The sequence below is a fragment of the Babylonia areolata genome, chromosome 21 (assembly GCF_041734735.1).
Source record: "Babylonia areolata isolate BAREFJ2019XMU chromosome 21, ASM4173473v1, whole genome shotgun sequence".
Classification (NCBI taxonomy): domain Eukaryota; kingdom Metazoa; phylum Mollusca; class Gastropoda; order Neogastropoda; family Buccinidae; genus Babylonia; species Babylonia areolata.
Genome location: NC_134896.1, coordinates 48,254,837 through 48,280,293, shown reverse-complemented (window position 1 = coordinate 48,280,293; position 25,457 = coordinate 48,254,837). Strand labels below are relative to the sequence as shown.

At 41.1% G+C, this 25,457-nt stretch overlaps 1 protein-coding gene across 1 annotated transcript in view; it reads right to left on the bottom strand.

The window, feature by feature from the left end:
* The window catches only part of LOC143296078 (protein numb-like), a 50,901-nt gene that overhangs the window by 3,261 nt on the left and 22,183 nt on the right, over positions 1-25,457 (bottom strand). The window contains 5 exon segments of the mRNA XM_076607834.1: positions 1,436-1,699; positions 2,451-2,675; positions 3,125-3,314; positions 17,700-17,846; positions 23,289-23,363. Coding sequence (XP_076463949.1) covers positions 1,436-1,699; positions 2,451-2,675; positions 3,125-3,314; positions 17,700-17,846; positions 23,289-23,363 — 901 coding nt within the window.

Sequence of the window (25,457 nt, the reverse complement as noted above, 5' to 3'; positions counted from 1 at the left end):
ACAAACATCACCACTCTACAAGGCTGTAAGAAGAAGACAGGTAACATTACCACAGGACCGTCACAACAAACATCACCACTCTACAAGGCTGTAAGAAGACAGGTAACATTACCACAGGACCGTAACAACAAACATCACCACTCTACAAGGCTGTAAGAAGAAGACAGGTAACATTACCACAGGACCGTCACAACAAACATCACCACTCTACAAGGCTGTAAGAAGAAGACAGGTAACATTACCACAGGACCGTCACAACAAACATCACCACTCTACAAGGCTGTAAGAAGACAGGTAACATTACCACAGGACCGTCACAACAAACATCACCACTCTACAAGGCTGTAAGAAGAAGACAGGTAACATTACCACAGGACTGTCACAACAAACATCACCACTCTACAAGGCTGTAAGAAGAAGACAGGTAACATTACCACAGGACCGTCACAACAAACATCACCACTCTACAAGGCTGTAAGAAGAAGACAGGTAACATTACCACAGGACCGTAACAACAAACATCACCACTCTACAAGGCTGTAAGAAGAAGACATATTACCACAGGACCGTCACAACAAACATCACCACTCTACAAGGCTGTAAGAAGAAGACAGGTAACATTACCACAGGACTGTCACAACAAACATCACCACTCTACAAGGCTGTAAGAAGAAGACAGGTAACATTACCACAGGACCGTCACAACAAACATCACCATTCTACAAGGCTGTAAGAAGAAGACACACTACCACAGGACCGTCACAACAAACATCATCACTCTACAAGGCTGTAAGAAGAAGACAGGTAACATTACCACAGGACCGTCACAACAAACATCATCACTCTACAAGGCTGTAAGAAGAAGACAGGTAACATTACCACAGGACCGTCACAACAAACATCATCACTCTACAAGGCTGTAAGAAGAAGACAGGTAACATTACCACAGGACCGTCACAACAAACATCACCACTCTACAAGGCTGTAAGAAGAAGACACATTACCACAGGACCGTCACAACAAACATGATCACTCTACAAGGCTGTAAGAAGAAGACAGGTAACATTACCATAGGACCGTCACAACAAACATCAACATTCTACAAGGCTGTACGAAGAAGACACATTACCACAGGACCATCACAACAAACATCACCACTCTACAAGGCTGTAAGAAGAAGACAGGTAACATTACCACAGGACCGTCACAACAAACATCACCACTCTACAAGGCTGTAAGAAGAAGACAGGTAACATTACCACAGGACCGTCACAACAAACATCACCACTCTACAAGACTGTAAGAAGACAGGTAACATTACCACAGGACTGTCACAACAAACATCACCACTCTACAAGGCTGTAAGAAGGAGGTATGTATCCACGCCACCGTCAAAACAAGCATCACCACTTTAAAAGACCGCAAGAAGACTCACTCTGGGAGGCCGGGGAGGTGTGCTGGCGGGTGAGCACATGCTGCTGACTGATGGCGGCAGGCAGAGGCATGGACGCCTGGTGCATCAAGTGGGCACCCGTGGAGGAGCTGCTCACCTGGCCCTGGGTGGCCCCGCCCCGCCCAAACTGGGACGAGAAGGGGTCCTCCGAGGACATGGCGCTCAGCCCCTGGGTCAGCTGCTGGCACATCATGGTGATGGAGTCCTCGTGCTCCGGGGACACCTCCTGGATCGTCTCCCCTACTGCTGTCCAACCACAACACCAACACCAACATTCAGCAGTTATACTGGACCTTTATGGACAGGAAAATATCTGACTGCATTTAATCTGGCCAAGTGCAACCATTAAAGACAAAAACACAGCATTTAAAACATACACACATGTCGTGTGTGTGTGTGTGTGTGTGTGTGTGTGTGTGTGTGTGTGTGTGTGTGAGTGAGTGAGTGTGTGTGCGCGTGTGTGTATGTGTGCGTGTGAGTGAGTGAGTGAGAGAGAGAGAGAGAGTGTGTGTGTGTGTGTGTGTGTGTGTGTGTGTGTGTGTGTGTGTGTGTGTGTGTGTTCTATGAAATGCATTTTGTTTTAATCTAAGCCTTATTTACTTCATAGGTTTTATAATCTGATTCATCTCTAAAGTCATCTTCATATGAACACACTGGATGTTTTCCATTATCAGATAGCGGTTGATGTTTTTTTTTAAGGCATGTTTATAGTCAACTGGATGATGTAAGGCGCTTTGAGCAGCATTGGTGCTGGATATCGCGCCACAGAAAAACTATGTATTATTGTTATTATTATTTATGTAGAAAAATTATCAAAAGCCTGCACCAGCATTTTCACAAACAAATACATTTTACCCTTATGAACTTAACACAGTCACTCTCTATTTTTTTTTAAAGGATAAATGGCAACTTGTTCACAAGCAGAGGATAAAGACAAATACCCCCCCCCCCCCCTCCACCACATCTGGACAGCCCCTGTCTGATGACGCCCGCTCACCACCATTCCCGTTCTGCGACGGAGACTCCAGCACAGCATTCTGACGCTGAAGGGTTGAGGGCAGGTCATTCAGGCGTAACGAAAGAGTCCGCTTAAACGGCGACGAAACTTCCTGCAGTTTCTCAAACCCACGAAAGGACCCCTGGCGTTGCAGGGCGGTGGCTGAAGCGTGTGGTCGCTGGACCGCGAAAGGGTTTTCAATCTTCCTCACAGGGACTGGTTCAACTGCAACACCAACATAAGGGAAGGTGAAGTGTTACTGTATGTAATAAAACGGCACACGCACAAAAAGTTGAATGTAATAAATTATAAAGTAATATTGATGTCAGAGAAACTTTGTGAGGTCATTGTTGTTGTTTTTTAATGCTCAGAAACTCTGTGAGGTCATAGGTTTTTGGGTTTTTTTAACACAGAGAAACTAAACTATTTCATGGCTTTCTATTTGATTCCCTGTTTTTTTTATTTGCTGCTACACCTTATCTTCAGGGAAAAAAAACCCCAAAACATGACTGCAACATCTGCAAATGTTGACAAAATCCTTATCCACAAATACGCCCCTCCCCACCACCTCCTTGCACTCCCCTCCCCGCTTCTTTCTCTCTCCACTACCTCCCCACACACTTGCCACCCCCCCACCCACTCTGACCCCTCACCCCCTCTCCTTTCCCACTGACCAGCAACAATGGCGCTCTGTGGGTCCACGATGCGCTCCGTCAGGGTGGTCTGTCGGAAGGAGCCCGTGCGGGTGAAGCTGGTGCGATCCTGGCTGTAGGTCACCGTGACCCCGGTCTCCTTGTCCCGCTTCTGCTTCTTCTCCAGGCAGATGGCGAAGGCACAGCCCACTGCGTGGCTCAGTCGCTCACCCTGCACGGCCCCAGAGTGGCGCCGCCGACCGACCATTTCCCCGGGCAGGAGTTCCACATGCACACACGCAAGACATGGGCACCGTCTCCCCATATACACAACAGTCAACCAGGGTTGAGGGACGATAATAGTAGACCAGGGTTGAGGGATGATATACATATATACATACATCATATATATATATATATATATATATATATATATATATATATCTAAAAGCATGTTCTGTCAAAACAAGGTTGAAATATAAGGTTCAGAGATGTTTGACAGAATGATGCAGAGACAATTATAGTTGTGTCTTTATAAAATACAATTAAACAATAAGGTTCTGAAACATTTGTTCACGGAATGATGCAGGCACATCAATAGTTGTGGGTTTACAAAACAAGATAGAAAAGTGAGGTTTGGAAACATTTGTTCACAGAATGATAGAGGCATGTTAAGACATGTGTCTTTATTGTACCTGCTTCTGGTTGTGAAGTTGTGTTTAATAAGTGTCAGGGGGAAAAGCTAAAAGAGCCATGAGAGTGGGAGAAAGAGAACTGAGGAGTGGAGAGGATTGGAATGCAGAGAAAATAAGTCTGTGTGAAAGTGACTGTGCAATTCATTATTCCTATCACATTATCACAATATTCATATGTGGGTATGTTAACTGCTATTACTAATCAACCATCACCACTCATAAGTTGTCATAATCTGTACTCATATTTCAAAACAATTCAGCTGAAAATGACATGAAATTATTTGTAGCATTCTGCAATATCATGTTCAACTGAAAAAACAACAACCAACCAACCAAAACCAAAACCAACTTAATTAATGTCCACATAATCTGAATGTGCACATGTTCATGATTGTGTGTGTGTGTGTGTGTGTGTGTGTGTGTTGGGAATAAAGTAAAAGTGAGTGTTTGCACATGCATACATACCTACATGCATATATCTGAATGCATGCACATGCTAATTCATTTCCACGATATCTACATCTTGCACTGTACAAATATCACTTTGTGCAAAACCTGTTTTCAGTGGGTGTGAACTTTTCTTGTCACTGGTAATTGGCAAAAACAAAAAGAACTTTGTGAATATAGCTCAGACAGATAAAATAAAATGGTAAACCAACCAACAGGGTGTTACAAAAAAAAAAAAAAGAAAAAAAGGGAAGGCAGGAAAAATACAGGTCTGAAATGGGATGTGAGCTGAAATAAGCAAGGACAGGTCAAGGTGGAAGTGAGGAAGAAAAATAATATGTGCGATGTGACACAGCTCCTATGACGGCATGTCCCATCACACACCAGTTTTCTTCAGGCTTAATTTGCATCACACCATCAGTCACACAATATCATTGATATTTCGCAATACACAATGACAGACAAAAACGTCCAGACTTGCTACATGCATAAAGCAGGGCTGAGCACTGGTTCCGAAATAGTACCAAAATCAAAAACACTGGAACACCAAATTGTTCTTACAGAAAAAAAAAAAAAAATCTAAAATCTACAAACACCCAAATGCAAACTCAAAATACCACATCATTTAAAGACACACATAAAATAGTATCTATAAATACATTAATACAAATCCATTACATAGCGCTATGGGTAACACAGAAATACAGTGAGTTATAACTGACATAAACACACAAAATGGTACAAGATGATTCTGTGCAACTGCCAACATCAAGATAATGCACATCTAAATCTATAAATACATGATACAAATTCATTACAAAGCACTAAGGGGAGGGTAACATAAATACAGTATGTTACAACTGTCATAAACTAACCACACAAAATTGTACAAGATGATTTTGTGTGCAACTGCCAACATCAAGATAACTAAATTTTTGTCAGTCAGACTTGCCTACTCTATAATCTATGCAACAAAGCTTCAGCACTTCCACTAGTCAACAAAAAGTTTAAGAGAGAGGGGGGAAAAAAAAGTGTACTCCAAATACAACAAAAAAAATGGAACTTTTTGTTAAAATATAACCTGGATGTCATGCTTTCACTCCTGTTTGTGTCCTTTTCCACTGATCACTGTCACACCCCATTAAAAAGTACAGGGCCAATAGGTTTAAATACAACAACACACATCCACGTGCATGAGGCGTGTGTGTGTCGGTGTGTGTGTGTGTGTGTGTGTGTGTGTGTGTGTGTGTGTGTGTGATTTTTCATTCAATGTAGCCTATTGTCTTACTTATCAGACAAAACAAAATATGCAAAAATTGTACAGGCACGCAGGTCAGCAAAGTCCTCAGTATCAGCAGACTAATGGGCACCATCAATGGACAAACAAGGTGGCGGGTGGCACCGCAGGAGATGTCCGGTCAGTCAGGTGCTACAACTCCCAACAAACACCAGTGATTATAGCTCATTTGACTCCAGACCAGGTCCTCGTCAGGTGGGGTCTTCCCACAACAACGACGACGACAGCTCCCTGTGGACTGCTGGTGATGTGAATGGATGGAAAGTCCAGACAGGACTGTGAGAACTAACTGGCTGCCCAAATGCTGGGGGGTGGGATGGGGGGTTGGGGGAACAGATTCACTGACTGCGTAATATACATGCACGACTGTCACTTGCGTCCAACTATGACCAAAAGAGCAGCAGAGAAGGCAACTGCTGTCCCGACTGACTGGGCAAGAATTTGATTTGTTGTATTTGTATTTCTTTTTATCACAACAGATTTCTCTGTGTGAAATTCAGGCTGCTCTCCCAAGGGAGAGCGCGTTGCTATACTACAGCGCCACCCATTTTTTTTTGTATTTTTTCCTACGTGCATTTTTTGGGGGTTTTTTTTTGTGTTTTTTGTTTTTCCTACTGAAGTGGATTTTTCTACACAATTTTGCCAGGAACAACACTTTTGTTGCCGAGAGTTCTTTTACGTGCGCTAAGTGCATGCTGCACACGGGACCTCGGTTTATCGTCTCATCTGAATGACTAGCGTCCAGACCACCACTCTAGTCGAGGGGGAGAAAATCTCGGCGGCTGAGCCGTGATTTGAACCAGCGCGCTCAGATTCTCTTGCTTCCTAGGTGGACACGTTACCTCTAGGCCATCACTCCACATTTATAAAGAGTAAAGAGTGTCTTGCCCGAGTCACATCCTCTTCAGCCCAGATTAGTGGCGTAAAAAAAAAAAAAATAAAAAAATAAAAAAAAATTACGAAAGCCACCCACTCTAAGACAGGAGTGAATGTGGGAATTTCAGCCCACATAACTTAAAAAAACAACAACAACATCATCCTACGGCTGAACATTAACAAAGACATACCCACTCTAACTACCATGACTGTACCCCTTTCCCTCACACTCACCCACCTCTCCTCCGTCTCGTGTACATGAAACAATTTCCCCGTTTCATTGTGGCCAACTTCCAGCAAAAGGTCAGAGGAGCAGCAGCAGCCCCCAACCATAAAACTACCCAGACATTGAAACGACTGGATCATACAAAGGAAGGTGGCCTTTTCTTTTGTTGTGTGGGTCCCCCCCACTTCACCCCCCCCCCCCTGTTCCCCCCCCCCCCTCCGCCCCCCTTACGAGTCCATAATCTGAGAGGTGATGTAATCTTCAAAGAGACCATCAGCTTTCATCCTGTTCCCTGTAATTGGTCCACACAGCCAGAATATAACCTGGGCTTCACTCTGACATTATCATCAAACTTCATGTTGTACTGGGAGTGGACGTGGGTGGATGGGCATGTGGGTGTAGTATGGATGTGCCACAGAATGTCAGGAGACAGCCACAGCAAGTGAATGGAACACATTCACTGTGAGAAAGACCGAGACAGACAGTGAGAAAGAGAGAAGAGATAGAGTTTGTGGGTGTTTTCGTCACACATTATTTGCATCAATGCATGTATCATTGTATGACATGTGAAATCATGTGTGTAATCATACGTATGTGTTGATGATCATGCATATCTGAGAATTTTATGTCTGATTCAGCAGGAAATGCTGGGAGGGAGGGAGGGGGCAGGTGGAGGGGGTGATGTAGACATATGACCGGCTTGGGGATACTGTAAACTGAAAATATGAGATATGATGGACTGGGGATATTATGTAAGCTGGTGCATTTGTAGCAAAGTAAAGCCAGCAGACCTAAAAATAAAAATAATAAAAAAATATTTTTTAAAAAGCCACTAAGTTGCAGTACGCACCATCCAAAACCGGACTTCTTGCTGGCTGGCTGGGCAATATTTCATCATGTCTAAATTCCCCAACATGACCCCTGGGCTGAAGGGCATCAGACGAAACAGCCCCAGTAAATTCACTGTAAAAATATTCCTTAACTCAAACCTACAGCATCCCTGCAAGTACAATCAATAGAGACCAGCTTCCTATGTGTGTCTGTTTCCAATATCGGAAGTTTTTGCGAAAACATTGCTAGTGAGCAGGAAGAGGGATTGTGCATGTGAGGATAGGGGTGTAGGTAGGTGATGGGATGATGATGGTGAACAGCATGTCGAAGTGCGTGTTCATGTACCAAGCACATTTAAAGAGTTGGTGGCTTTAAGAGTTCTAATTCCTGTTTTTCATACCACTCAATAATAGACTGACTGAATTTAGGCCCTGAACATGTGAGAACAATACATTAAAAAAAGATAACAAGTTCTTCTAGCTGCTATCCACTGTTATTAAAAATAAAGTTGTCTGATAACAAGACAAAGCTTTATTGAATTTAAAGAAAACAGTATCTCTCAGACATAGTAATGACAGCAAACTTAAAATCCGAAATGTATGGACAATATGTTTGTTTGGCAAAAAAAAAGAACTAGGAACAATACCATTAACTCTTCAGCAACCCATCTTAACTGCATGATGACATTCAGCAGAACTTCCTGTTTTAAACCCATGTCCACTTTGTGTCTGAAATACTGACCAGAAATAATAAATAAAATGTCTGAAAAATTAATTCCATGAGGGAGATGAAACTTTCTGTTGCATTCAATGACTATGTGATAATGTTTCCTCTTTAAAACCACAAGGATAGCAACACTGATGGTTTGTTGTCCCCCCCACCCCCAACCCCCCTTTACTTGGGTTAAAAAATGCATGGGTTTGGGGATCTATGATTTTATGAAACTAGTACTCTCTGTCCAAGTGTGGTAGCTTTTCTTACTTATGTGGCCTTGATCATTAAATTTCAGTATCACAATTAATTCTGTCCTATATGTAGTTAGTGTAGAAATTCTGGTAAAATTCATTCTGATGTGTGTGTGTGTGTGTGTGTGTGTGTGTGTGTGTGTGTGTGTGTGTTTTCACTTCAGCATGGGAAAAAAGTCAATTTCAGGCAACACCATAAAGCTGCATGCACGCTCCCATAGGTTTCAAGACTGCACATGCAAATGTTGGAAAAAAGAAAAGAAAAAAAAACCCCGATGATTGTGCGGTCAGTTAAACCAAAACTGAAAGCCAAACCCAAGTATATCCATGATTGCCTTAAGTTACAGGGTAGGAATCAAGAAACTTGTTTTTGGTTTCTGAACACACACCGACAGCAGGTAAGTCCTTTCACAGTATACCAAAACACCGAGACACTAAGCTGTAATGTGACAGGGCAGTCTGAATCCATCTGACATCCCCCTAAAATGTACCCCCCCTCTCCCTTCTCCATTTTACACACCTATTACATCTTCCAGCCACCTTTTCATTTCAACAAATTTATTTTTAAAACAAGTGCGTGCGTGCGTGCGTGCGTGTGTGTGTGTGTGTGTGTGTGGTCACATTTTGGTGTGTGTATGTAACATAGATATAATGTTTTATGTTATCAAAAGCGTTTTTGTAAAGCACCTAGAGCAGATTTCTGGATAGTGTGCTATATAAGTATCCATTATTATTATTATTATTATTAAGTGCAAGTGAGGGACCCACAGTTCACAAAAAATATAAGAAATACTTCAACATGCCCATGTAATTTCTGTCATTAATAAACATTCATAACTTCCATGAAACATGTATTGCATTCCACTGACACAAATACAGGGTGAGTGGTGACGGTAAGCTTCAAGAAATATTTCATCACTACTGTACATTGTGAGGTAACATTCTGTTTTGCTTGGCCGATTAAAATGAATAAATATAACACAATTAATAAATAACTGAATAAAAAAAATTTAAAAAAAGACAACATAGGAGAAAGTGAGGCACAGACAAGAGAGTGAGACGGGTGGCGTGTGGGAGGAAAATTATAAATAATTTAAAAAAGGGACTGCAGCAAAAGCAGAAGGGGGTGGGGCGGGAAAACACACACACACACACACAAAAACGGTTTCTTTTCATGTGACTGACATAATGAAAACAATCTGAGTGAAATAAGATGGCACAGGGTCTGTCTGGGTATACAGGTGATCAGTGGAAAATAACACTACACCAGTGACGCCATGAACAGTGCACGCCATTGACAACAGCGATATTAAAGGGGCATTCAACTGAAAAATTGCCGCTCATTACTGCCTCTTCATTACATGTCTTCTAACACTGCACCCAATTCTCTTTCCTTTGTTCCTTTGTTGTTTTTCAATACTTTTCCAATATTAAAAAAAAAAAGAAGAAAAAAGAAAGAAAGAAAGAAAAGAAAAGAAAAAAAGAAACAGAATCTGTCCCAGCCTTCCGTCACTGTTTCCCATCCTTCTTTCTCCTCGATCTTTTTCTCTGTCTCTAAAATTTCTGTTTCAAACACTCTGACCTTCACAAACACAGTTTTGCTTATGTCTTCACTTCCAGTGTTTTATAAATGATTTTACACATCAGATCTTTGTGATTTTTCACCTAATACATCATATCAATGTCCTTTTTTTTGTGGAATGTCTTAATATTACTAACCACACTCTTTTTTTTTTCACCAAGTGTGTAAATACTGTTTCACACTTCTAAATCCTGCTGATGCGCTTATTTGAAAAAATTGTTTACAGGAATTTCATAAGCCTGACTGCAATATAGGCTGACAATAACTGTCTGTCCCAAAATGTGCTGTTTGTTTCAAACAAAAATACAGGGTTTTTTGTTGATGTTTTTTTAAAGCGGTTCAAAAATGTGAAGTATGCAGCCAAAATCAAAGCATGTTTAAAAAAGAATTAAAAGAAACAAAGGAAGGCAAGAATAACTGTCTTGGTTGACATCAGATGACAGATTAAAATAATAATAATAATATAATAATAATAATAATAATATAATTATTTCAAAAGTCCTTTCTTTACACCAATCGAATCAAAAGCCACATAAAAAATAACAGAACAAAAAACCCCAAAAATATTCCAACCATTATCATACTAGCCTTTAAAAGAAATCACAAGTAAAGATGAAAATATCCATTAAATCTCAGGGAAAAAAAGGACTGAATTTCATCAATTCATGACTTAGAGCATGAGAAGGGGCAAGAAGTAATCTCCTTTACACTTCAGTCTGCTCCAGTCACTCTTATCAGCTATCAAAACTCCGCCCCAAGGTCATTTCAGCCAACTCAAAGTTAGATAAAGTGAGAAAGATACTGTGAAAAGACACAGTTTGATTGGGAATAAAAACAAAGTTAACAAAGGCAGACAAGACAGCATGTAAAATAACTCCAGAGTGTCTTAACTTCTCTATTCCAAAGCAGATTTATTTGTGGTCATTCTGTCCTTCCGAGGTCACGTCAGGCTTACTATCCTGGTTGAGGCTGTTCTCCTTTCATTCTGCATTTGTGGACTGCCCCTCCTGCCTTCATTCATGTTATCAAGAAGCGGGCTTTTACATGTACAGCTGTTTGTATCCCACCATATAGGCAGCCATGCTCTGTTTTCAGGGTTGTGCATGCTGGCTCCAGTATTGGTGTCTCTATAACCTGTAAAACACTGATGTAGATGTGCGCTTGATATTTTTCGTATGAGCTTAGGTCAGGGTGACAGCAACCATCCTTTATTTGGACTACTTCATTTTGGAATTGCAATGTTTTTGATTAACAAAACTGATTACACCATTGATAAGCACCAAAAAAAAATGTTAACTGTACTCCAACCTCATGCTGTGTTTCACCATGGGGTTAATCTTCAGAATTCTGTCAAACCAGTTCTCTTCCTGGTTACACTAAAGGCTCTGAGACAGAAGTGACAGCAACTGAGAATGACTGGAACAGACAGTGCAGGAGACATGTTGGTTTTTGTTCCTGATAAGGGGACAGTAAGATCAGACTGTGCCTCACCTTTTCCTACCCTGCTATTAGAACCTCTTCTCCATCAACAATAATCAAAACATTAATCCTAAAAAAATAAAATAAACAATCAGGTGTTAATCATGTGATATTGTGACAGAAAGCAATACAGACAATGCCCCTTTAACAGGTAGCAAAAATAATATACAGACAGATATACCAAAAATATCCTCAAAATGAAATTACATACCGCATTCTCCTTGTTCGTCGTTTTAGTATTTGATGCACAAAGCAAATAAGTACATTACTGATCAAATATATATATACAGCACAATGCTTAGTACCACAGGCAACATAATTTCCAGGAGGTACTGTCATACACAAACAATCCTTCATAAAGGAAACCATATGATTTTTCACTAGAATCTAAAGGGCAGAGCCAATTTTTACTTCCAGCAAAGAAGATACAAAATGACCTTCAGCCTACTTATTAATCACAGTTGCTTAGAGCCCAGCTGACCACAGGGGACCTGTAGCCCAATCAAAGAAGTGGAAACAGAGCTAAAACCTTCTTGCCAAATTAATATCATTTCCAGTGGCCTCTTGCCCCCCCCGCACTGAAGGCGATCCACAGGCAGCATTATTAGTGCTCAGATGGTGCCAGCGGCAGAGTATCATCAGGCTCAGGCCTCCCCATCCCACCTTTCTCCCCATATTGACCTTCTATTTTCCTCCGGACAACCCGAGTATGTGTTCACTGACTCTCTCTCCACAATTACCTTCTCCTGCCCTCAGGACACGCTGTATACATTTTCAGTGAATCTCTCTCTCTCTCCTGACTCTGCACTTCTCTTTTTCTCATATATAACATCCTTATATACATCTATATATTATATATAATCACAATGTGAATAATCAGTTAAATTATGAACAACAACTGCACCAAGATCACAAATGGACAACTTATCAGCCAGAATCTCACTGACGAATAAAGTGTTGTGCTACATGACAATTCATTCCAGATAGGAACCCCCCTCCAACCCACACACACACCCTTTTTTTTCTCTCAGTGGTGTAGACCATCATTGCTGCTGTTCAAGCGATCAATAGGATCTTGATCCTGATCCAAATGACCCCCTCCCCCAAAAGCTCTCTCCCTGCCTTCACTCCATCCAGCCAGTACAGGCAATCAATGAAGATCAATGCAGTGGACACTGCTAAGCTACTACTGGAGCCTGTGCCGGTCTTGGCTTCAGTGGTTCACAGACATAACTCCTCAATCTAATCTCCTTCCTTTTTTCTGTCTGCTCTACAGTCTCCAGTACCATTACCCATCACAGCTAAACTACCGCCAGCAGTGTTCTTCTTCAGTTCAAATGTTTCAGTGAGGAACTTTCAATGCATACGTCCAGTTTTCTAAAATATACATATATATATGATAGTCAGTCGTGTCCGACTATGACCATCAGAACAGCAGAGGAGGCAACTGCTGTTCTGACTATTTGGGCTAGAATTTGATTATAGTGGAGATTGTCTTGCCCAAGTACATCCCCACTCTCTCAGGCCATGAGGGTTTTAGGACAGTCGGCGTTGGGATGGTTCCCAAAGGCCAACTAGCCCACAAGGCTGCAGCACTAAGAGCCAGTGCAATTTTGCCTCCTAGTTTGAGAGTCATATTCCTTCACAAAAGACTAAGCTGTAAATAGTTTCCCACTGACTGGAAAAACCATTGATAATACAGCTCTCACTTTGCTGTTGGCCCTAATATACACTGTCTACATAAAGAAGTTCTGTGCTGTGATGTATTTACTAAAGTTGAAACAAAAGCCAACTGTTAATGGACACATCTCTCTCTTTCCTCATCCACCACTACTCAGATGTCCTCTCTTCTTCATGACCTGATTACTTCAAATCTTGCCAACGAGACCGGGTAGAGTACTATCTTTTACCTTTCCAAAGAATGTATACAGGACACCAAGACACAGCCTACAGCTTGTATGGAAACTGAATTCTAAAATCATTCTGGAGTATCTAACCTAATTCATTTACAGTTTAAACAAACTCCAACTGTAACTTTTTTTAAAAACCAAACTTAAAACAAAAAATTGCAAAAATTAAGTGTACCTCTACCAAGTGCAGACACATCAATCATATACATAAAAGAATGAGACTGGTTGCCAGGGCTGTGACAGATTTAGTCACTGTACTGGCCAAAAGACAAAAATTCTAACACTGTAGCAGAAAGCCTGCAGGCACATGTACACACATCCTCTCTTTTCATGTCCCTGTGATCTGTCTAAAATCTAAGAATGAAAATTATTTCAACAACTATATAACCCAGTTTCTGAAACCAGCAAAAACATCAACTTCAGCACATCCTTCATTAATTTCAGCACAGAATGTTGCATTCAGATGTGAGAAAGTGTCAGTAAAAAGACCAAGTGGGGTCTGTGTAACCATTCTTCTATTATTCTATTCTCTTGTGTCTGTGTAAACATTCTTCTATCATTCTATTGTGTATTCTCTTGTCCTTTCAAAGTGTGCCAACTGGGCAGAGTTCTCCCTGCAGCAGTGAATATGCACAAGCTTCAAGTAAACCACAGTGAACACTGAATCAGTGTGTCCTGAAGGCACAATTCACCTACGATGGTCCACGACATGAAATGCTGACTAAGAATGCTGAGCTGATGATGGTGTGTGTACAATGACGAAACAACAGGCCACACAACCACCTATCTGACAGGCTACACCACAGGCATCCTGGCATAACTTTGGCATTCAAAAAATATCTTTATAAAAAGGAGCAAATAACTTAAATAAGACAGTTCTCCTTACTTCTGAGTGCAGTCATGACATGTTGTGACATCGATACAGTACATGTACAGACGAAAACAAAAAAGCTCTATCACACACACTGCGTGACACAACAAATATACTCGACATCTGGATTGAAACTGTATACAATATGTTCCATACTCACATCCCTAGAAAGAGAGAAAGAGGGAGAGATGGAGGCAGGAGACCAAACCATATCTACAGACAAAAAAGGACTCAATAAAAACAACAAAACAAAACAAACAAAAAAACAAAAGAAAGAAAGCAGGCCTCACAAGAAAAAACTTTTAAAAGGCAAATCAGCAGAGTACTTTCCCAGCACAGACACATGGGATGACCAGGTTAGCCCTTGTAAGGAAGTGTGCAATTTGGTGTAATGACATTCCTCCGGGCTAAAAAATCTCCACTGATTAGGAAAGAGGGGGGTGGGGAGTGGGGGGGAGAAGGTAGCCTCATGAGGACCCTTCCGCTCTACCGAAACACAGTTTCACAAAGTCAAATGACCTGTGCACTGGGAGAGAGGGAGTGAGAGGGAGGGGGTGGGGGGAGTGAGAGAGAGACAGAGTGAGTGAGTGAGAGAGAGAGAGAGAGACACAGAGAGAGAGAGGGAAACTGCCCATCTGACATTTCTGCTCCTCGCTTACGACAGAGACAGCCACCGCCAAGAGGAAGATGCTGTCTCCGCTACAGAACCAGGATGCCTGTCACTCCCCAGTTATAAAACTTTCATGATCTTGCATGCCTGGCACTACCCAGAATTCCTGGCGACTGCCGGTGTTTGTCATGGCTAACTTCCGGATGGTAAGAGAGGACAAGCTACTCTGCACTTCTGTCATTGTACAATGTTTTTTATCCTGGCAACAATATTAGTCAACAGCATCAAAATAGGTGGGGGTGTGGGGGTTGGAGTGAGGTGAGATGGGGGCTTGGAAAAAAACTAACAAAAACAACTGCTGGTCCTGCACATATGCATAAGCAATTTACATCCTGAAGCCAAAAAATGATATCACTCATTACCTACAGGATAATAATTCTTACAGTATTTAAGACAAAAAAAGGCTGTGTTTTACTGAATCAAAGAAGTAAACTGACAAATAAAATCAGCACTGGAAGCCAAAAGCCAAATCAATATCACTCATTACCAAAATCATTTTCGTATTTTCAGTATCTAAGACACCAGATGCTGCGCTTTTCTGATGCAAACAAACCTGACCAATGTGTATAACATTCCTGTTTAATAAATATCTCACATCCATTTTCTGGCTGTTCTATTCTATTTAAATTAAGCCTGGCAATAACGTTGTTCACACAATGCCAAGTCTGCCACCTGATGCTGACAAGCAATGTAATGACACCCCTGCTCTGCTGTCACTTCCTACAGTATTCCCCATCAAAGCGGAATTTAAGTCTTCATCAAAGTACTGAGTTCTATAGAAACTATATCTGAATACATACAAATCTTTAGAGTCACACCCCATATCCGCACAGTCAAATGAAAATCTTCAGCTATCAAATTACTCAGACATTATCTTTTTAGTCATCCCTCAAGATATGACCTTAGAATCCAGGAGACAGATCCTTCGAGACTGAAAGCGTAAAAAATGGGGTGGTGTGCGTCAGGAAAAACATCAATACCAGAATAGCAAAAAATAACTTGAGAACACGCTAGGACTATATGGCCATGACCCAAGAGAAAAGTTGACTGAACTGAGACTTCTCGTTTTTTTGTTTGTAGTTGCTGTTCTCTGAGCCAATCTCGCCATTTTATATTTGTAATCTTCTCTGACTCACCAATTTGTAATCTTCTTTTCACAGCTAGTAAACACAAGAACATGTCCTGATAAACAAAAACAATGAAAAAAAATAAATAAATAAAAAAAAGGTGTGGGTTTTGTTTGTTTGTTTGTTTTTGTTTTGTTTTGTTTTTTTTGCTTTTTGGGGGTGGGTTTTTCTTTCTTTCTTTTCTGGATTAAAGAAATACATAGTTTTAAAACAGAATGCCATCTACAATCATCCACCACCAGAACAAATCCACATAAAAACAAGATGAGCTCCTTACTCCATGGTTCTTTGTGTTTGTTTATTTGTTGTGTGAAAAGCTACAATGAAGTGTTCAGCATCTCTCACTCTCAACTGTGTGAACTTGTTCGTTAGGAGCAAACCTTGCTCTACGATTCTTTTCAAATGCAGTAACAGAGAAAAAAAAAAAAAAAAGAAAGAAAGAAAGAAAAAGAATACACTCAAACTGGTCAGTATGCCACATTTTAGCTTGACTGGGAAGATTTCCCAACTTCATTGCAGCAGATGACAGACATACACAAAAAAAGCAAATCTTATGCTCATCCCTAAATAGGGAATATGTATAAAAAAAAAATCAAAATCAAAATCAAAATCCTAAGATTGCCCAGTGAATAACAGCCAAAGAGAGCTCACAAAGCACAGAACTGGTCCCTGCCTTCACCTTTCACACAGAAGGAACAAGAATATTTTGCAACCTTTCACAAGAGCCCCCCTTTTCTGTACATCTATCCACACAAACATATGCCTGAAGAAGGCCTGTGTGAAGCGGATTAAAAGACCTCAGGACTGAACACAGAAACTTACACAAAATGAAATCCCTTTTCAGCGAATATCCCATCCTCTATATTGATGAAAAAGGCATGTAAAGCACAAGTGAAAAGTATACACACTGGACATTTGATTTAACAAGCTGCAACAAACACAAACAATGAATACTGATGATTGTAAACTGTCAGACATTATTAACTCCAGTGCAATCACTATACATCAACACCAAACATACACACACACACACACACACACACACATGTGCCCGTGCACATGCACACACACACTCACTCCTTCTCTCTTATTGCATAACATCATGCCCTATGGCCAGATTAAAAACAATGATCTGCACTGCATAACATCAGGTTCAATGACCAGACTGAAAATAATGACCTGTACCTCCCAACTGTCACTTAAACAGAACTTTTTAAATCTCGTCAAATTCATTATAGAAAATCTGAAAATTCTGTATTCCCAACAAATGAAAGATCTAAGTATTTTCAATCAACTGCCAAAGTTATTAAGAGACAATCACTGTGGAAAAGAAGTCCTCATCTCCTCAAACTACTACCACCCCTGAAAAACCAAGCAAGCAAAGCAAAGACAAGCAAATGTGACTGACATGACAGTGAAAGCAAACATGCGCAGTTTCAAAAAGCAAGCAAACAAGCATATATGCAATTTGTGACTGAAACTGGAGAAATCTAAATCAGCTTCCTTAACTCCACTGAAACTAACAACTGTTTTCATCTTCATCACACACACACACACACACACACACACAAGCACTATCGCCAATGCATCCAGGCAAACACACAACAAACAACACTGAAGAGAAATAAAAGAGATACTGACACTTACGGATTCTTTGACGGCCATAAAGCCGTGACACATCCATCGGCGTGTGGTCCCGTCACGGCAGATGTAGGCAAAGCCCTTCTCATGGTTGCGGTCAGGAGCACAGAAAGAGACCTTTTCAATCGTCTGGTCAACAATCATGCTCTGCAACAAAGAAATGCACTTGTTGCCAGTACATGGCAATAGTAATGTAACACTAACACACTGTAACAGTACTTCTGAGTTTTTTTCCATCTCCAATGTCATCGAAACTACTAACTGGCTGAGACCCTGCTTCTCCCTCTTTCAGAGAAATGTTTGTTCAACACTACTATGAAATATTAGAAAAATTAACATTCAACATTAAGTCTGTAAATGTTATCAGCAAATTTTCTCTCTTTCACACAACCTTTGGTGTTTCTATTCAGACACCATTTAAAAAAAAAACACAAATAACACCCTGATAGTACTAATTCCATCCAGGTATCAGATCATAAGTCAACTAAACGGGATAATTTAGGTTGCAATGAAACAACCCACAAAAGAAAACCCCATCCTGCTGAAGGCTTCATGCAGACGGCGTTTCTCATCCAGAAGCTGCCTGATTTCATCACAGTTTTCATCAAACCAGTTTTTGTGCTTTCTGGTCATGGGTCCCAGGGTCAGTCAGACTCCACATTCTGGTTGTCCAGAGAGGCAGATTCCAGACGATCTTCCAGCAGTTCCACAAAGGTCTGTTTGATGGTGATGTTTTTCAGCTTAGCGATGTTGAGCCGTTTTGGAGCCTTCTGGCCTCTTGGGTTGGATTCGAATATTCAGCTTCGAGACTACAAGGCGATGGTCTGTCCAACACTCGGCGCCGCACATGGTCTTTGTTACACATACATCTTGCCTATCCCTTTTCCTGACGATGACATAATCGATGAGATGCCAATGCTTTGAGCGAGGGTGCATCCATGACGTCCTGTTACGGGTAGGGAGGCAGAAAACTGTGTTGGTTATCAGCAGTTCGTGCTCTGCACAGGTCTGAAGCAAAAGCAATCCATTTGGGTTGCAGTGGCCCACGCCGTGCTTTCCAATCACTCCATCCCAGGAGATGTAGTCAGAGCCAACTCTAGCACTGAAGTCCCCAAGAATGATGAGCTTGTCTGCTTTCGGGACAGCAGCAATGACAGAGTGAAGGTCCTCGTAGAACTTCGCCTTCACTTCATCCGGGTTGGTCATGGTTGGGGCATAGGCACTGACAATGGTGAGGTGCTTCTGGCCAGATGCCAGTGGGAGTTTCATGGTCATACGCCTATCACTGACTCCCTTTGGGATTCCAGCTAGCTTGCTGAGAAGTGCTGTTTTTACTGCAAAACCAATGCCAGCCTCACGTCGCTCTTCGCTTCCTTGTCCACTCCAGAAGGTGTAACCAGATCCCCGTTCATTGAGCTCGACTTCGCCTGCAAGCCAAGGCTGCGATGTCGATGTTGTATCTGGCGAGTTCAGATGCAACTAGTGCCGTTCTCCTTTGGGGTCTGTCCGCATTATCTCTGTCCAGGAGAGTCCTTATGTTCCAAGCACTAATGGTGAGAGGAACGATCCTTGTTTTTTTCTTTTCTTTCTCTTTGTTTCGACCGCTGATGCAGGGTCAGGTCAGGTCATTAGATCTGCTACTGGTAACCTGTAATCCAGTACAACCTGTCCAGGGTCGGGGTGCCCACGACTAAACCGGCACTCCCACTGCTCCCTTGTGGGACTGGTGAGGCGGGTGGCTAGACACCCTTATGGAATTAAAAACGAGATCCATAAAAGGGCGTCGGCTCAGGACAGCCACCAACGGCCATCTAGCTCCACCATGCTGTGTGCATGCCACACACAGTTGGCCCCCGGGGTGTGTCTACCCATGCATGTGAAGTCTGGATCCGGCAGAATCTGCAGAAGAAACCTATCGGTTCAACGGCGAGGAAGGTGGTTACAGCAACGCACTGTGGAGTGCAGAGAGCAAGATGAGACACGGAAAGGATATCTTGGTCATCCACTGCATCCGTGCTCATCCTCCAGTCGTCTCAACTTAGTCTTGCCACTGGAAATTGGTGAACCCGGACGAGAGAGTGAGGTCGACGTTGCGCAACTCCTCTTCACTTTAAACAAACTCATCACGCAAGTCATCTGTCATCCTTAATGACCTTTCATCCTTCATCACCCCCAAGTCCTGTGGCAACAGGCGAGCAACGAAACGACAGGTGTGGGTATACTGGCAGTCGCAGCTGCAGACCTGCACGCAGGTGGCTCAGGCCATAGGGTCGTTCATCGACAGGAGCAGCGATGGAGCTCGGCAGCCATCTGAGCGTCTGAGCAGCTCTCTTTAGGAATGCACTGCTCACCTCCCTGGCATGAGGAAGGGGCTAGAAAAGGTGCCCTAAAAATTGCCTGCTCCATATATCAACACAATACAATCACCATGAATAACAATTAATGAACTGTGTAAACAACTCTAAGATGCAAAATGCAAAGTATAATTAATATGTGCTCTTTTTATGTGACCCTATTCCCCTAAACATTTCTCAGAATGCTCATAATAAAAAGTTACATTAAAACCACATTAAACAGTCTATCAAACAGTCTCAGAATATTATGAAAAAGCAATATGAAACTATCCTTTATGTCTACATGATCACTGAATGAAGTACTATGAAGCTGGATTGCTACTGTATCTTCAAAGTTATCTCTTTTTTTTTAATGACATGTGCCATCTTTATTTTGAAATTGAAAGGATAACCTCATTTCGAAGACATCCATTTACATAAGTTATAACACTACTTAGGATGAAAAAAAACCCCAAACACTGGGGGATAATTTCTTAGCATAATAATGCAGACATTCCAGAACAAAATGAAATTCACTTGTCGTTTTTTTCAGTACTGTATGTCATACAAATGACTGCTCTTTCAGATTTAACAGATCATACTGAACTCTCAGGCATAAGAGCAGAAAAAAAATGACTGTGGGACTGTCTCCCACACAGAGCCCGATTAATGCTCATATCTGGGTAAAAAGCTAGAATAAACTGTAAACTGTGGACATATATTTCTGAATTAAAAAAAAAAAAAAAAGAAGTCACAAAACCAGTATAACAGGTTGTGGAGAATGCATATAAAGATTCCATTCATATTTCAGCTAAACCAAGTCAGAGAAAAACTCACAACATTTAAGGGACAATGGAAGCGAAACTACCATGGGGGACAGAGAGCAGATCATGAAAACAATCCCACCCTGGTAACAACGTTCTGATTGTATTTTATTTTTTAATGCAAACATTATAACAATATCTACACAAAGGGCCTCACAAAAAGCTATACTGTTCATTGATCTGTCATGGATAATTTGTGTGTGTGTGTGTGTGTGTGCTGCAAAAAAAAACAAAAAAGCAAACGACAATGTATCCCTTATCGCATGCCTGACAGAAATTAGCCACACCAAGCTCTCAGAGCATAATCTCTCCCTCAGGACTGGCTCTGGGAAACAGTGTAGCAGCTTCTCCCATTATCGATCCACTGCTCAACAACACCCTGACAAAAGAACTTTTCTTACAAACTTCAAATCCCTGTGCAAACTATTTCTTCCCACTCCTCCCACTCTCAAACCCTCATACTCCCACTTTACGTCTTCTTTCGTTCATTTGCCCCCCTGCTCCTTTCTTGAAGACAGGGTTAATTTGCATAAGCCTACCATTTTCGCACTTTTCTTTCTTTCTCTCTTTTATGTCAGTGTGAAGCTGAGAATGCATAAATTTACAAGTATGTGTAAGGGCACTGGGCCACCTGTACGTTCGGTGAGAAAGAATGAGAGAGATCCAAGGACAGCAAGGAATGGAAGGGGATCAGGGAAAGAAAAAAAATAACAAGAACAGAAAGACGCAAGTTGTGGGTGTGTGTTGGTGTCAGGGGTGGTTGGAGGGGGACCAAGTCTTGCATTCTTTCAAAGCTCAGTAGATCTTTTTTTTCTTTCATAAAATCATGCAATGTTCAGTGAGATTTTACAACAGTGCAAACATCTGGTCAAATTATATTCAAGCTGAACATGTGTTCTTGTTTGACATGCATGTGTCACATTGTGTGCAGCATACAAACAAGCACATGCTCTGAAGAGCTTGAATTTGTTAAAAAAAAATAAATAAATAAATAAATAAAAGCCTTCTCAAGGTCAGGAATGTAGAAGAAAAAGGCAAAAATTGTGAACAGTTTGGGAAAGTATGGCATTCACAGCACATCACCAGAATTTCAGATCTTCAGAAACAATCATTACAAACAGGAGAAGAAAAAAGAGAAACCACACTAACTTGACAAAAACAATGTTCTGCAATGTTTCAAAACCAAATAAAATAACTTACCCAACAATCTCAACTTTGACAACTGTGATAAACAGGCTAACTTATTTTTGGAAAAAAACAACAACAAAAAAAAACCCAAATAAATTTCAGAAAACAATACAAAAATATACACACAAAAAATAAATAAAATTATAAACAGATAAAAAGGGAGGAGGTGGCAAATACATAACAGCACTGTTCAAACTGCTGTATTCAAGACACATGCGCATGTGTGCGTGCGTGCATGTGCAGATGAGTTGTTTATATTTGTTTATTGTTGTTGTTGTTATTTTTCAATAATTGTGTGTATGCATATGTGTGTGCATGCTTGTGCGCACGTGTGTATGTGTGAATGTGCATGCTCGCACGCATATGTGTGTGTGCGAGCATGCATGTTCTCGTGCGTTTGTGTGTGTGTGAATGTATTAGTTCGTATGTGTGAGTGTGTGCATGCATCTGTCTGCTTGCACATGTGAGTATGTACATGTGCCTGCTTGCCTGCATGTATGCATACTACACCAAAAATAACAAACTGCCTCATCTTACTATTCTCTCTCTCCCTAAATGAGAGGCGACTGAGCAATGATTTTTATTATTACCATCCGACGACAGACAGAACTAACATTCTCTCCTGAAGGTTATTCACACTCACCATCCTTACCACAAAACAGCTGCAAGCGAAAACACAAGCAGATGTCTGCTGACATTTAGCACTTTTGCAATCAATGATTCCTGTAACATTCTCGATAGTGCTCTCTCTCTCTCCCTCTTGCCTTTAACAGTAGTCGTCTCTCTCAGTGTCTCTTTGATGGTAAGTATTGAGGATGCATACAGGTAAGTTCTGTTTCAATAATGAAAGCTGTCAGTCTATGTGATCTATAGCTCGGAAAAATTTCCCTCTGTTCAATGTCACATGACTTTTTGCATAAACATTAAAAAAAAATTATACAAGGTGGAATTCATTGACTGAAAAAGAAGAGGGGAAAAAAACCTACCCAGTGTGAAGTAAAGAAAAATCTTAAAACACTTTTTATTAATCAATCAACCCTTCTTTCTTTCATTTTCCACTCACACAAACAAATGATCAAACAGGCTGTAAAAAAAAAATTAAAAAAAAAAATAAAAAAAAAAATGTTACGAAACAAAAAAAACAGACCCAAATGTCAGTCATTCATATTTTCTCACACCAAAAGCTGAAGGGGGAAAGAAGACAAGAAGAAAAGGAAAAGAAAAACAAAAACAGAGACAATTACCTTGCTAATTTCATCAACGACTCGTAAAGCATCCCCTGATACATACAGCACTGCTCGTTGGTACTTGCCTTTCCCCTGAAATTAAAGAAAAAAAAATTTGTTCGGTTAGAAACAATAAAAATCACAACAGAAAAAAAAAAAGACCCCCTCCCCCCCACACCTCCCCCCAAAAAACCCACACATAAACAACCCCTTTCCAACATCAACCTCCCACCCTCCAATTCCTCCCCCCCAAAAAACACAAACACACAAATATATACATATATGTGCACCCACAGGTTCTGCGTAACAGATAAGGGGAAGACTCAAGTGTCAGGAGCAACGGAGGGGGTAGGGGGTGGGGGGTGGGGGCGGGGGGGGAAGAGCAGAGTCTCCAGGTCAAACATCAAGATCACAGTCACAGAAGAAACCAACACATCCTCCATAAGAAAAAATCTGAGTTAAAAGCAGAGTTGACTTATTGATTACAATGTGTTTCCAACAAAGTCAGCTGCGTGGGCCATTCCACAGTGATGTTCATTATTCTAAGTCAGTTCAAGCAGCAGTGTAGAAAACAATATCCCTTTATCAAAAGGAATCGAACTGTTCTCAATTTTACCACCAATTTTACCAAACAACAACCAAAAAGTCTTATGTTGTCCAAGTACAGTAAACTTTATGATGATATATGACATCAAAAGAATTAAGACAGCCAAAAGTGAGACTGATAGCGCCAACAAAAATCACTTAGGCAACCCACAGTCTTAATAATAGAACGCTAGTTACATGATCACCCACGCACATATAATATACTGCAAAGAGAGTCACCACACATTCATCTATCCATACGCATGCACACGCGCACACACACACGACTGCACCCATTCACTCTTTCATCTCCTTGAGACATCTGTGTTACATGCCTATATAACCAAAGACCAGGCAGTGGGGGGTTGGGGAGGAGGGGGTCTGGGTGGTGGGGAGGGGATCAATATCCATGTCTATACCCATGTCAACCAGTTCAACAGTTTATCACACAGCTGTTGCAAGAGGTATGCAACCCCAGGTGATTCCCTGGTCAGAGTCGGTGTTACCAGTTTCAGCAAAGCGTTCATACACCCATATTCACTGTTCCCAAAATGGTAAAGTTTCTTTCTTCCAAGCAGAATTCTGACATTATAATTATTCATAGGCCCATGTCCAGTGTCTCCAACATGGTAACCATCTTCCTAGAAGTAGAACTAGAAGACAAATCCTGACAGAACTCTTTGAATTAATCCTTGACAGTACTACCATATCTGTTTTTATGTTTCATATTCTATACTAACCCCCCCACCCCCACCCCCACTGCACGCCACCCCCTGCATCCCCCTTCCTTCTTCCTTTTTTACCAACGTGGATTTAGCTCATGACATGTCAAACTGTCTGGGGCATACAGGACCACACTGCTAACCGTAAGACCATATGAATACATCAACATTATTTGCAGACCTGTCGACTCCCCTGTTTACATACATATATATATTTCACAAAAGATCCTGTCATCAATGTTTGAATTCTGATGGTTATGGAAGATTAAAAATACCCAGCAAGCACAGTGTTCTAAAAAATGCAATATGGCTGCCTAAAACAGCAGGTGAACAACTGGTATGTAAATAATAGCCCACATGCAGTTTCAGAAAAAAAGAGAGAGAGAAAAAAAAATCATTCAATAGAATGGAAATTTTGTCTTGTTTGTATGCAATAAAATATCCAGGTTATTCAGTAAACAAGGCAATGAAATGCAGCTATCCTTTTACTTAAATACACACACACACAAATAATTTAATTCAAGATATGAGTTGCCAAGGGCATTTTACTTTCCCACCTTTCTCTCATCTGCTTGTGTTTACTATCATGACCACAGCTGCAGAGCAATATCACTTCTGCCATACCATGTACCACTATGTCTTAGTCATTCAATTAACCCCTTGACTGCTGAATCTTCGTGAAATGAGGTCAGTGTAGCATGAATCTGCAGTGCAAGAACATCTTGTGTGTACTTTTAAATTCAAGTGGTGTCAATGAATTTTGCTCAACAAAATTAATGCAATCCAAAGAGGGAGAACCTCAAGAAGTCCAAATATTTAATGGTGACCAATATCCTGACCTTTAACCCAAATCTTAGCTTAGGCAACAGCCTTTCGGTGA